The sequence below is a fragment of the Rhinoderma darwinii genome, chromosome 2, assembly GCF_050947455.1.
Source record: "Rhinoderma darwinii isolate aRhiDar2 chromosome 2, aRhiDar2.hap1, whole genome shotgun sequence".
In the NCBI taxonomy this organism is placed as follows: Eukaryota; Metazoa; Chordata; class Amphibia; order Anura; family Rhinodermatidae; genus Rhinoderma; species Rhinoderma darwinii.
Window position 1 is genome coordinate 436,187,141 of NC_134688.1, and position 15,293 is coordinate 436,202,433.

At 38.5% G+C, this 15,293-nt stretch overlaps 1 protein-coding gene across 3 annotated transcripts in view; it reads right to left on the reverse strand.

Annotated features, from left to right (window-relative positions):
* Nucleotides 1-15,293, reverse strand: part of EPHA6 (EPH receptor A6) — an 886,412-nt gene that overhangs the window by 783,310 nt on the left and 87,809 nt on the right. For 2 of the 3 annotated variants that reach the window (XM_075854449.1, XM_075854448.1), the window contains exon 2: nt 12,086-12,150. In XM_075854449.1, the coding sequence (XP_075710564.1) occupies nt 12,086-12,150 (65 nt within the window). Of the gene's footprint in view, nt 1-663; nt 714-12,085; nt 12,151-15,293 lie in introns of those variants that run through there. The other variant, XM_075854450.1, reaches the window with a different exon arrangement.

Consider the following 15,293-nt stretch of genomic DNA (forward strand, 5'->3'; position numbering starts at 1 on the left):
TAAATGACGGCATGCGCTCTCTTACATAGACAACTTCTCTACTTTCCTCTCTTTCCTTTATCTTTATTTTATCCTACAAGACCACTATCTCGTCTTCACATTCCTAACGTAGCATCCGGTAGAGAATGTCACAACTTATATTCCATTGAATTCACGGGAGGCATGCGGTGATACAGTAAGGCACATACACTTATATTACGCTTCCATACTACTCAGACACTGTGCTGAATCATAATACCTGAGGCTTTAGTCCTGGATATTTTAGGGACTACTTCAGTCAACATCTTTCTAATCCTTGTAAACTTTCACACCGTAGGTCAGTGGGCCAATGGCACTCTTATTCTCTGTTTGGCTCTTACCAACTAAACAAGTAAAACTTGATGTCAAATATTAGAAACAAATTCACAGATTAAATAAGGTGCCTTTGTGCATTTTATTTATCATTGTCTACTGCAGATACCAGCCAAAATAACAGATGCACAGACCCAGAAATAATTTCAGTTTCTTATCATGCTCTACCTGCTCGGACTAGATTTACCATGATTAGCATAGCAATTTGCAATAAGTTTTTCAATTAGCGCTAATCAATTTGAGCTGCCAAAAAAAACGAACCCTCTCTGCTATAAAAAAAGTGTAAAGAATGCTAATGAGGACTTCACATACCTATGTCATCTCCAGCACCAGTTTATGAATGTAAATCTTTCCCCTTAATTACCATCCGCATGACAGCTTAGAAAGAAAGAACAACTTATGAGTCACAATTCAGCTAAGTTTACCATGACAGCACATTTTAAGTCCTGAGGAGAACAGCAATAATGGAAAACCACAAGCATTTTTGTGAAAACAATCCATTTTGTTATGTATACACATGGGGTGCACAGGCGTCTTTCACGGAGCCTCACGTTATGCATATTGTATAACTAATGCAGCATTAAAAGGCTAGCAGACAGACATACTCACTGCAGAGAATGCTGAGTTTGTTAAAAAAAAATTGTAATAACGCCTCTATTCGACACAATGTATTATAGCGGAACAGAACCTGAATCGAAAACACTTAAAGTGGTTATCTAGGTTAGAAAACCCATTTTCATATCACCTATTAACAAATTAGGGCATTAATAGAGGGGGATCCTCTATTTAGGATCCTTATCTCTTGGTCAAAGTGGAGAGCAGTTAGAAAGAGCAATTCGCACTGTGGAGGACCTGTCCTGTTCTGCGATACACAGACAACCCATTGATTTGAATGAGCACTGTGTAATGCCTAACTTTACGTGTGGTGGCGTGCAGGAAAATAGAACACAAAGGGTATGTTCGCACGGGCTATTTTCAGCCGTTTTTCGGCCAGTAAACTCCCCGAAAAACGGCTAAAAATACGGAGGCTGAACGCCTCCAAACATCTGCTTATTTATTTCAATGGGAAAATGGCGTTCCGGCGCATCGTAGAAAGAAGTGCATGTCACTTCTTGAGCCGTTTTTGTAGCTGTTTTTCATTGACTCTATAGAAAACGTCCGTAAAAATCGCAAGTTGCTTAAAAAACGGCTGCACCCATGGGGGACGCGTTATCACGCATCCCCCATAGACTAGAGTCTATGGGGGGCTGCGTGAAGCGCAAAGAAATAGAACGTCCTCTTTTTTTACTGACCCTTCACACGCTCCGTTGAAACAACGGTCGTGTGAACGGCCCCAGTGAAGTACCTGAGTCCATGGACTACATATACGCTCGTCTGAATGAGCCCTTACTGTCAGGTTACTACCAGCAGGTGGATATTTTTGTTATCAGAATTTTGTCAAGGGACCCTTTTAACAAGTAGGGATTGTCCAAAGCGGACAACCCTTATAAAAGAGCAAAAGATGTGAACATTATGTCAAACAATTAAGAATATAATAAACCAAACAGGACACATTTATGGATGTCCATCACTCATCTAAGCTGTTTAGAAGCTTGGTAAGCCCTAAAATCCATGAAAACTCATTCTTTGGGCTAGTAAAACACAGCAATGGGTCTATAACTTATTTAGATCATCATTACCACTTATCACCTACTTGGTAAAGTATTTTCGCTTTATGTGGCAACTTTAGGATGACAAGTATGTTAGAAATACTATATACATGCCATTGTGAATATAGCGCCCGTACCAACATGCACACACTGTGCCTGTACCGACATGTACCCACTGTGCCCGTACCGACATGTACCCACTGTGCCCATACCAACATGTACCCACTGTGCCTGTACCGACATGTACCCACTGTGCCCATACCAACATGTACCCACTGTGCCCGTACCGACATGTATCCACTGTGCTGGTACAATGCTGGGATGTGACAATCATGACATGGCTCTGTGAACTAAACATTACAGGCTAGAATTTAAAAAAAAAAGTTTGTCGGGTTGTGTCATTTTTAAATTATTGGGAATATACTAGTTATCCTAATGCAGCATAGGAAAGAGGTTTTCTAAGATTCACCCAAATCATCGGAAAGACCCCTTTAACTATTAACTGATACACCTGCAATACAGCGAAGACATCAACGAAGGTCGTCTGTTTTAACCAAACTTCGATTGATCTCTTCTTGGCTCCGTAGGTCCAAGTATAAATTGTTTCTGTAACTTTAGTAATTATTTATTTATTAAGGAATTATTTTTTCGAAATTACTGCTTTTAGAATGTAGTTTATTATTATTTTATATTACATTTTGTTTTTTTTTATTTCAAATTATTTTCCTTTATCAATTATGGTGGTGTTGGACTTATTTTATAGCTTCCGATAACAATTGTATTTAAATGTAATATGTTCTGCTGTAACACATACCTACCAGAGACCCTGATGCAGGATCAAAAGACGTTGTATGGAGTAAAAATTGATCTCAATCTACCCCTCACATCAGCACAATATACAGCCTTTTTCCACTTTTTAGTTGTAGTGGTTTTTTTAAAGTGCAAACTCTTATTGTACATCAGAAATTTGGGAGAATTTGTATTTGTGTGGGTACTTAGGATTTCTCCTGTACTCCAAAAACATACTGTTAGGTTACCTGCCCCAGTGTGTATAATATAAGGAGTTTAGATTGTGAGTGATGACAATTTTTGTACAATACTGCAGAATATCTTGGCACTTAATATATATAAAAAAATTATTGATGTAAAAAAAAAAAGGAAAAATATATTTTTAGGCAACATAAAATGGCTTTTAAATATGTATTTTTACATAAAGATGTATAGATCAGCAATAAACTCAATTATTCAATCAATGTATCGTTCTGAGTTATATAAGACTAGAGCTCAACTGTTTCATGATGGGACTTTTTAATGTGATGTAAATGGTACAACATTCCTCAATGAAAGGGAATGGAAATGTTGAAAAATCACTGTTGCTCAAAGTGTTGATTGAACCCTATGGGATACAATTGTTGCTGAAATAATTGGATCAAATTCATGGTTGGACACATTTAGAACACATGTCAATACATGTCAATGGAAGGCAGAAGTCTTCTGTTAGTTTTAGTGTAAAGGGCACCAAAGGACAACACAGCTCTATAGACAAAGTGTTAATTTTCACATAACCTAGTATCTTATACTAAGTTGTAAATGTAACGTATTTTATGTGGTCTAGATTCACTACCACAGGGTGAGTATTTTTATGGACACTGCAACTGATAATAAAGACATTTAAATTCACACTTTGGAATACAAGTAATAAATAATGCACCATGACGATATATCATGAATACAAAGGTAGTTTTCTGTTTTTATCGTGGAAGAAACTTTGGGAGATAAGAGGCAAACAGAGAAGCAAACAAGAAAGATAATAGACAAACATAAGGCGATGATAAAATTGAATAGATTATATAGAAAGGAAACATTAAGCCGAGAAGGTAGTTATGTGCCTGTTATGATAATATGATGGGTGCAAGCAATATGGGGGTCATGTTTATGAAAACAGTGCAAAGAAAAAATGTGGGGCATGCTAGCATCTGATTGGATGATGTAGTCAACACCATTGATTTTTTTTTTTATATGTAAAAGAATTCCTTCAATCTGAAATTAATGGGACCTAGAAGTTTCCACTTTATCAAATGTTCTAAATAATTGGACAGTCATAGAAAGGTATGTGAAATTTACATGAAATGGTAGAAAAGATAGCTCAAAATAAAATGCTAATATAAGATCTGATATTTCCATTGTTTTTTGGGTAGAGAAGTTTCCGAATTGCTTTTTGGTCTGCTGCTCTTTTTTTAATAAAATTGTCTGGTTTACAAAACTCATTTTCACCACTAAATTACAGCTTTCTGAGTTCATAAAGAGACATTCTTCATTGGGGTCCTCCTAAAAGAAGATGGAGAAGAGAGTGGCTTAAAAGAGTGTCTCTGTCTTTTAGAGAACCGTAATGTATAGCCCATCAATTTTAATGGAAGGCAAGTTATACTTTACTTCCCCTATGGAGGCGCTGCAGGGAAATTGAACATTTGCTGCCAGCTTTCCTGCAGATTAGGAGTAATCATTGGGAGTCTAAGCAGCAGGACAATCGGTGATCAGCTTATTTATTGGGGTAGCCCTTCTCACAAGAAGGGATTGCCAGAAAAAATCAACCCCATTAATAGTTATTGCCAAAAAATAGCTTTTTGGTTGACGTAAAAACATTTTTTTATTACACTATATATCTAAATTTTCTAATCTGTCAATCATTTTCCAAACTCTTCAAGTATAATTTAATTCAAGTTGTCTTTTCTACTTCTTATGCCGCTATGAACAGTGTGTTTTGCTTTTGCATATGTAAATGTAACATTTTGGGTCAAGATGTCCTTTAAAGCTTGTCCTTTAATTAGACGTCTAGTGCCATCTTCAACTTCTCTGCCTTCTTAAAGTGAAAATGTGATATTCAATAGCCAATTTCTGCATGGTACTCAAATCAATTGCACTCTAGGGGGCATACTGATTGTGGTTTTTAATAATATAGGATACCGTCAGTGCAATTGATTGAAGATTACTGCAAATAATCAGCCTAGTGCAAAATAAAATCCTCTCTGCTAATTATAGTTTTATGTGATGTCATGTATGACCTTGCCAGGGGAAGAAACTATTTGGAAGCAGTGGGAAGTGTTTAAAATTAGTTTGATTTTAATATGATTTTAATATTGGCTTTTCACTTGAGTTGAATTAGACTGCCAGCGACACTGCCTGGCTGCCACATAATTTCATTAAGATGTCCAGTCATCTAGGGAGAGTTGAAAGTTATGTTAAATTGCACTGGAGTCTTTGATCACTGAAGCTTCCCGTGTCATAAATAACTCCTTGTTATACAGCCTTTAACTATTTATTAACAAGATCCACTAATACTGGTCCGTCCTCCTCATAAAAGTGTGTAGTGTCAAAGCAATATCTATTTTTAAGAGCAATAATTGGAATTTGTACTATTGGTGCAGCCTAATTACGTAGCTGTATTATAAATATCTGCTGCACATGGATGCAAATATGCCATATGTTTGTAAGGCATTAGTCTGAATAGCCAGATGCTCGAGTTACTTAGCAGAGAACACTAAAAATGCAGCATTTTTCCCTATCTGGTTAATTCCGTCAAGCGTAAAACAGACAGAATGGGAGAATCTGGGAGAACTAAAAGAAGTTTAAAGAGTACATTGACTGTGGAAAGCACAAGATGTTTTTTGCTGATTTTTATTTGGACTAAAATAGTGGTGAAAAATATTCATTTTTATATGAAACATGAAGATGACTGAAAAAGTAATAGCCAGACTTACCGATTCAAATTTGTTAAAAAGTGATCATCTCTTAAAACGGACTTGTCACCTCCCCTGACATGTCTGTTTTACTAAAAACTTGTACTCCCTATGAAATTACAATTCTGCAGCATAATTTCATAGAAATCTATGTTGTGCCGTTCCTCTGTTGTTGTGCCTACAAATGTATGAATACATTGACAACTGGGTGTAACCACTTGGGGGTGTGTCCTTACACAGACTGAAAATGTCCAATCAGTGCTGACTGTCTCAGACGGTGTAGGGACACACCCGTTTGACAAGGAAAATGGCATCATACAGTTGCCAATTTAGGGCCTGTTCACATCACCGTTCGCTTTCCGTTCCTGGGTTCCGTCTGAGGTTTCCGTCGGGTGAACCCCGCAACGGAAAGTGAAACTGAAACCACAGTTTTTCCGACGGAATCAATAGCGCAGTGGACTCTGCTATTGATTCTGTCGTTAAAACGGAAACCTGCCGGAATGGTGACGAAAGGAAACCATTAGCGATGTTTCCGTCACCATTGATATCAATGGTAACTGAAACGGAAGCTGTGGTTTCAGTTTCACTTTCCGTTGCGGGGTTCACCCGACGGAAACCTCCGACGGAACCCTGGAACAGAAAGCGAATGGTGATGTGAACAGGCCTTTATTCATAAATATCAAGGAGGAAGAGAGGAATGACACAACACAGAGTTATAAGAGAATTAAATTATTTACTAAAACAGACATGTCAGGAGAGCCAACAAATCATCTTTAACCCGTTAGTGACCGACCCATCGTGTTTCTACGTCGGTCACTAACGGGCCTTATTCCGATGCCATAGTCTTTTTACGTCGCGGCATCGGAATAAGTAAACAGAGCAGGGAGCTGTCAGATCTCCCTGCTCTCAGCTGGCAGAGGCAGCTGAGGGCTGGGAGCGTCCCTGCTCTGCCGTGTGAGATCGATATTAGTATCGATCTCACACGTTTAACCCCTCAGATGCGGTGCTCAATAGCGAGCACCGCATCTGAGTGGTTTTGGAGAGAGGGAGGGAGCTCCCTCTCTCTCCCACCGACACCCGGCGATACTATCGCCGAGTGTCTGTGTCTCTAATGGCAGCCGGGGGTCTAATAAAGGCCCCCAGGCTGCCTGGAGTGAATGCCTGCTAGATCATGCCGCAGGCATGACCTAGCAGATGCCTGTCCGTGTTAAACGGACAGGCAGTAATACACTGCAATACAAAAGTATTGCAGTGTATTATAAATGTGATCGCAGAATCGCATATTATAGTCCCCTAATGGGACTAGTAAAAAAATGAAAAAAAAGTTTAATAAAGTTAATTTTAAAAAAAATGTGAAAAAAAATGAAAAACCCAGCTTTTCCCCTTACAAAATGCTTTACTATTAAAAAAACAAAATAAAGTTAAAAAGTTAAACATATATTTGGTATCGCCGCGTCCGTAACGACCCCGACTATAAATCTATTACATTATTTAACCCGCACGGTGAACGCCGTAAAAAAAATAATAAAAAACTATGGAAAAATTGCTGTTTTCTGTGAATACTGACTTTAAAAAAATGTGATCAAAAAGTCGCATCTACTCCAAAATGGTACCAATGAAAACTACAAGTCGTCCCGCAAAAAAAAAAGCCCTCATACAACCGCATCGGCGAAAAAATAAAAACGTTACGGCTCTTCAAATATGGAGATACAAAAACAAATAATTTTGAAAAAAAAGCGTTTTTACTGTGTAAAAGTAGTAAAACATACAAAAACTATACAAATTTGGTATCGTTACAATCGTAACAACCCGCTGAATAAAGTTATTTTGTTATTTATACCACACGGTAAACGGCGTAGATTTAGGACGCAAAAAAGAGTGGCGAAATTTCAGATTTTTTTATATTCCCCCCCAAAAAAAAGTTAATAAAAGTTAAGCAATAAATAATATGTACCTAAAAATGGTGCTATTAAAAAGTGCAACTTGTCCCGCAAAAAACAAGACCTTATACAGCTATGTCGACTCAAAAATAAGAAGGTTATAGCTCTTGGAATGCGACGATTGAAAAACGTAAAAAATAGCTTTGTCATTAAGGTCCAAAATAGGCTCGTCATTAAGGGGTTAACCTGTTGCCACACTATGACACAGAGGTGTAATCATAGGGATAAGCTCACGTGAAACAAATTTGTTATATAATTTTTTGTGACTGTTACATACATCTAAAAGGCATTTACAGAAATCTACGCACATTGCAGAAACAACCCCATTTAGATGTGTAAATACTGTAACTACAATTCATCCTGCAAAAAAGAAGTTCTATTCAGCTACATAGATGTAAAAGTCAGGAGTTTTAAAAAAAGGAAAAACATGAAAGCGTACCTAACTTTTCAGGTGATATTTCAGAATAAGCTGTCATGTGTGTACATGAGGAATAACACTATTTCTAGCTATTATATGATTTGTATCCTGCCTTTTTTTTTTTTTTAGCAGTTTTCCCCTCTGCAGCCTCTATCTCTAATTTTAAGTTGTCCCTGAGCTATAGGGCGGAGCCTAATTGCTATCATGTCTTCTATACACAGCACACATAGAAGAGGAGAATCCTGCTCTCATATCTCTATCAATCACACAAATAGATGCTGCAGCAGAATGGAGGAGATTATACAGCCGTAGTAAGCAGTGTAGCTGAGAATCCAGCACTGGGGTGACATAGAAATCTTACAAGCAGCCTGTGTCTTTCTTACTCTGCTCCTGTTTCCGCCCCCCTGCTCACCCTCCCCTCTCCAAAGACTTGTATGGGCAGCGTGTCTGTTACTGACTCACTCTCTCTTTGCTCCCTCCTCCTGCTCCCCTCCCCTCTTTATAGAGTTGTATAGCCAGGCAGTGAAGAGACACACCCGCACCTTCTGAAGCTCATCAATTCTCCTCTGTAACCAGGGACAGATTTTGCTTGGCAACAGCGGATGGACAGCAGATTGCAGGAAGGGAGACACCTAGTGGCAATAACTTTGCACAGAATTTGCATGGATAAAACAACAACATTTTAAAAGTAAGTCAATTACAAAGTTGATCTATATCAGGTACACTATTAGATTAACATAAGTTGTTTGAAAAGTTAGTGTTCATTTAAATAAAATATATTAATCTAAATGAAAATTTAAAGTTGCACTCAGAATCCAAACACCAATATAACATAACATACACACAAGTATAATTGACTCTATTATTTTGCTATTTGCACACCTCTACATCTGTGCATTCTTTTAATGAGGCTGCCCATGACAATTCCGCAAGTGCCAAGTAATTTCACCTATTAACTGATTTTGGGGTATAAAATAGGAACTCAGTTACAGTAGGATTGCGTGTATCCTTTATTTTATTTAGAGTTTTAAGAAAAACTAGAAATGCTTTCAACTATGAATACCCAATAATCATAAGACTGAAATTCATCATTAAACATATAGTCAAACAACCCCAGTCAGAAATTAACATTGTCCTACTGTTGAAATCCATATTCTTATCCATAGGTACTGCATTATAGTAGTTCGTTTTGGTATGAAAGAGATATTCAACTTTGTTAGTCTGGACATCAACTGAAAACACTTAAAAGTGACAACCCAGTTTTTGCCAAAAATTTACATGTAATGTCACCTCCTTTACTGAGTACTCTTGGCATGTCTTGAATGTACTAATGGTATATAGGAGAAAACACCTCATGTCCAGCATGAGACATGATTGAAACCAAAAAGTGGATAAAAGGTATTTAGCATACTTGGCACATTTTAACGGCATTTACCATATAATTTAAGAATGTTTACTGTACCATTACATAGTAACATTGTTACACATTTAGTAACGTTGAAAAAAATACACGTCCATCAAGTACAACCAGTTAATATCAAATGTAACTGGAATTGTTCCTTAATTAGTCTAAATTAGGGGACCACATTGCCAGATTGCATCACTCCCAAAGGAGCAAATGTCTGAGATGAGAAGTAGAATGCTGTGAAAATTAATAAATCGTGTTATACCTAGTGGCCTCAGGCCTGACAGTGTGTAATCTTTTAACTTAGGGATTAACCCCTTAACTGCATGTTACGGTGCGAGGGATAAAGTATGGAGTGGCTCAAACGCTGAGCCCGCTCCATACGCTGCGGGTATCAGAATTATATTACAGCGGACACTTCGCCCCAATGACCAGCAACAGTGATTGCTCTGTTCCTGGCCGTTTAACCACATAGATGCCGCAGTTAATAGTGACCGCAGCATCTAAACCATTAGAAAGAGGGAGCAGCACCCTCCCACAGCCTATCACGACGCGACTGCGGAGTGCCGATGGTTGTCATGGCAGACCGGGGCCTTAAATAAGGCTCCCAGGTCTGCCTTTCTTCTTCTCCAGTGAAGCCCTGCCTTGGGCAAGGCTTAACAGGAGCCTGTAAAAATTACAATACACTGCAATATTGTACCAGCAATCTGACCATCACTGGTTCAGTAGTTAAACAAAATAAAAAAGTATTAACATTAACATTTAAAAAAAAAAAAAAAAAAACTTTTTCCCTATTACACTATAACATATTATTTAACCTGCACGGTGAACGCCCCAAAAAATTATTTCAAACTCCAGAATCGCCGTTTTTTGGTCTCTTTAGCGCACATTTTATTTTCAATAAATAGTGATCGTATGTACCAAAAAAATGGTACCAAAAAAACCATAGCTCGTCCCGCAAAAAAAAAAAAGTTATGGCTTTAAGAATATGGTGACACAAAGCAAATTAGTTTTTTTAACAAATAGTTTTTTCTTTTTTAAAAGTAGTAAAAGATAAAATAACTATATAAATATGGCATCGCCGTAATCATACTAACCAGCAGAATAAAGTTAAGTGAATATTTTTACCACATGGTGAAAGCTGTAAAAACTAAAACCAAAAAACCATGAAGAAATCAACATTTTTTCCAATTCTACTCCACAAAGAATTTTTTTTGCCAGTTTCTCTGTACATTATATGGTACTTTAAATAGTGCCAATAAAAACTACACCTCCTCTCACAAAAAAAACAAGCCCTCACACTGCTCCATTGACGTAAAAAGAAAAAAGTTATGGCTTTTGGAAGGTGGGGAGTGAAAAACGAAAAATGGCTTGGACTTCAAGGTAATATGGTAACTCTGAGTAACTTCAGACTAATATGGTAACTCTGTCCACAACTTGATCACTGCAGCATAAATAACAGAAGGTGACATGGACAAAATGGCCCAGAAGTAATAAAAAAAATAAAATAACAAGATAAACGTTTTTAATCTACTAAAGACAACGGCAGAATTTACAGTTTAATTTGTCTATAAACAATCGGCTGTCTGCTATCAGTCCAACTCCTTCATTAGAGGGGTTGTATATTTTATGCCCTGTTAGAGTGGGTGCCCCACTCAAGACCTGGCAAAAAGCCCCCCATAATTAGCACATCTTTGGGGAAACATTCATATGATGGGTTGTCCATTTAATTAGATTACAAGAATCGACAATTAGGACAGGTCATAATTGTCTGATCGCTATGCTCGGCTGTTTCCGTCATCCCCATAGACTTTGAATGGAGCGGCAGCGCGCAAGCTTGACCACCTCTCTATTTAATGTCCTTCTTACTGCGGTGGAGCAGTAAGGAGAAACGTTTGGGACCCCCATTTTTGCTATTGCCAGCAATCAGACAAATATCACCTATCTTGTGGATAAGTGATAATTGTCGATTCTAGGAAAGCCCCTTCAATGCCGACCAATAATTTTTCCATTGATTCAGTGTTAAAAAAAAATGGAAGCATAATTTTTTGGGGTGAAACAAATACCTTTCATCATGTTTTTCATGACACTAACATTAGTGGAGAACGGATTTGACAACTGATGCCAAAAAAAAAGCATAATTTGTGCAAATAAAAATAACCACAATCTAAAAAAAACAGTAGTGTGAATTCATCCTAATAGGTACTTATTATAGAAGTGCAATTTATGCAGTTCCCCAATATTATTAATGTATATTCCCCAAACATGATATACATCTTTAATAATGCTATTTATCATGACATGAGCCGTATATTTACTGATAGGATTTTGTCCTGAACCTGAACCTGGGAGATCAAAAAAGTATTTCCCAAACAAAAGCATTGGAAAAGGATTTCCTGATCTTCTAGGATGAGATCAGATATATACGTGTAACGCACACCGTGGTGATATGGCCAGGTACATGAGCCATAATACGAATGCAAAAAAAAAAAAAAGTCATGCTTGTGTATTGGGTAGAACAATATCCACATAGAAACAAATATTTATAATCCGAAAAACATTATAAAACCAAAATCCTTTCTTACCCCATTTAATGGATACGTCTTCCATCCTAATTCTCCAATAGCTGTTGTAGTATCCAGAAGCACAACTGAAAAAATTGAGAAATGTATTAGCATAATAAATCCATTCACTTTATACAATCATATTTAAAGGGTTTGTCCATCTTTAATCACCATTTTACACTTCATATATAAATAAAATATACACAAAAAATGTTAAGCACCTTTGTAAATACATTACATTAATATCTAGTACTGATCCTGAGTTAAAGACTTCTAACTATAAAATACGTTTTTAGTTCTACCCACATTGTGTTCACAATTTTTAAAGTCCTATTAAAGGGGTATTAATATCTCAGACAGACACTTATAGAATATCTACAGGATATGCCATAAACGCCATATGATATGCCATGGGGGTTCCACTTCAAGGGTCCCTATTTACCAGAAGAACGGGGATTCTATGACATTTGTTCCACTAGGTGAGTCAGTCACATCCAGACATAGCTCTGTCCATTTAAATCTTTGAGAGTTACGGTAAATTATGAAAAGAGTCAATTTATCTAATTGTGTGTTTTTTGTTTTTTTTTAATATGATCAAAAATGGAAGTATTTTCATAAATTTAAATCCCTCCAAACCTTTCAGTTCCCACTGGTAAGTAATTCTCTAGTCATCAGTTGTGGCACATTATGACAAACAGAGCATATTTCAGAAACAGAGGTACGTTGTAATTTAGTTGTCCTGTATCATTACAATTATTAAACACAATATACTGTACGCATTTGTATTACATCATTACATTAGTGGCCCAACTGATTGCAGTTTTTAACTATATCCATGTAAGAAAGAAATACACTTATATAATTATCTGATTGGGAGCCTTGAGGCTCTTTTAACGAGAAAATCTTCTAATATCTCTTACATTACACAACTTTCCATACAAAGGAATTGAAGTTGCTTGAACAATATTTGTACAATATGTATAAATCAGTGGCGTAACTACCGCGGTAGCAGCCGTAGCAGCCTCTACGGGGCCCGGGGCTTGAGGGGGCCCGTGTCGCCAGCCGACACGCGCCCCCATATGTCCGGTGGCGCCGCTAGCAGCCGTTATGGCTGCTACAGCAGTAGCGCCGCTACTATGAGGCCCGCGCCGCCGAGTCTCCAAGTATGGGCTGGGCGACACAGGCCCTCTCATGCCTGTAGATGTCGCTAGCACCGGAGGGGGCATGCCAGTGCCTTACAATGACACTGATTGGCTAGCAGAGCGATGACATCATCGCGCCGCTTCCATACTTGGAAGGTGTTGATTGACGGGGCAAGTCATTCTGCCCCGCCAATCAGCGGCATTGGACGACGCTCGTTCAGCTCCAGCAGACATGCTCAGAAGAGAGCATGTCTGCATCGCCAGTGGACAGCGTGGGAATGGGATCATGTGAGTATGTCAAGTTTATATATAGTTGAGAATTTTAACTTTGTTTATAGGTGCAGAAATGTTTTAAAAGTGAGAAGCTGAAGACATCAGAGCGTAAAACTGCAGAAATGGGTCATGGCCGGGAGAAATCCATCATAGAGGTCTGAACCGGAGGGAGAAGAAAATAACTAGAATCTGAGACGTCACCGGTGAGTAACTTAATGTAAATGTTTATTCTGCCTCTAATCAGTATTGTAGTCACTGTGTGATCTGCAGCGAGATGATTATGATATGATATTTTTTTGTGAAACAGCATCTCCCAGCATATCCTACAATTGTTCGGGCCATGCTGGGAGCTGTAGTTTTACGCCGTACCAAACCTATACGGCAGGGGTTGCATTAAATTGAGCTGTATTTGTTCTGGTGTTGTATATACGTACTGATCTTGGTTCTGATGCTGTATGTAAGTACTGAGCTTGGTTCTGGTGCTGTATATACGTATGAGATTGGTTTTGGTGCTGTGTATATATGTAATGAGTTTGGCTCTGGTGCTGTATATATGTACTGAGCTTGGTTGTAGTGCTGTATTTATGTACTGAGGTTTGTTCTGGTGCTGTATATATGTATGGGCTTTGTTCTTGTGCTGTATATATGTACTAAGCTTTGTTCTGGTCTGGTGCTGTATATATGTCAGAGCTTGGTTCTAGTGCTGTATTTATGTACTGAGCTTGGTTCTAGCGCTTTATTTATGTACTGAGCTTAGTTCTGGTACTGTATATATGTCAGAGCTTTGTTCTGGTGCTGTATATATGTACTGATCTTGGTTGTGGTACTGTATGTATGTACTGAGCTTTGTTCTGGTACTGTATATATGTACTTAGCTTTGTTCTAGTGCTGTATTTATGTACTGAGCTTGGTTGTGGTACTGTATATATGTCAGAGCTTGGTTCTGGATCTGTAATTATATAGGATATATTTATAATAACAAAATTGCAGGGCAGATGGAATTGTTCTCAATTCATTGTAAATTTAATAGGAATCTGTTAGGTAGTTTTAACCCCTTGAACCGCCACCATGCGGTAATACATGACCTGACAATATTTCCAAACATTCCCTTGTGTGTTTTTTTCAGATGCAGCAAAATCCTTGAAATCCACTTTTAAAATGACACACACTATATGCTAATTACTCATTAGAGGGTCTTGGGGCGGTGCTGCTATCCTGAAGAGTCACATAGTCCTGCCTCCAAAGCCACCTTTTTATGTTTGAGTGACATCTCCCTAGCTGATACAACTTTCTCAGATGCGAAATTGCCTTGTGGCACTATACACAAGGGGGGGGGGGCTGTGTGGCACTATACACAAAGGGGAGCTGTGTGGCACTATACACAAGGGGGAGCTGCGTGGCACTATACACATGGGGGAACTGTATGGCACTATTTACAAGGGGGAGGGCTGTGGCTCTATCTACAGGGGGCTGAGTGTGGTGCAATCTACAGGGGTCTGTGTGCTGCACTTTCTACTTAGGGGGCACTGTATACAAGGGAGTGGGGCTGTGTGGCACTATATACAGTGGGAGCTGTACAGCGCTATATACAGTGGGGGCTTTATGGCGATATCTACAGGGGGGCTGTATGGCACTATCTACAAGGGGGAGGTGGGGGCGCTATCTCCAAATGGGGTGTTACACTGTCTACAGGGGGGGCTGTATGGCACATTCTACAGGAAGTACTATTTATAAGGGGGACTGCTTGTGGCACCCGGGGGGGGGGCCCGGTCAAGAGTTTGCTATGGGGCCCAGTCTTTCCTAGTTACGCCCCT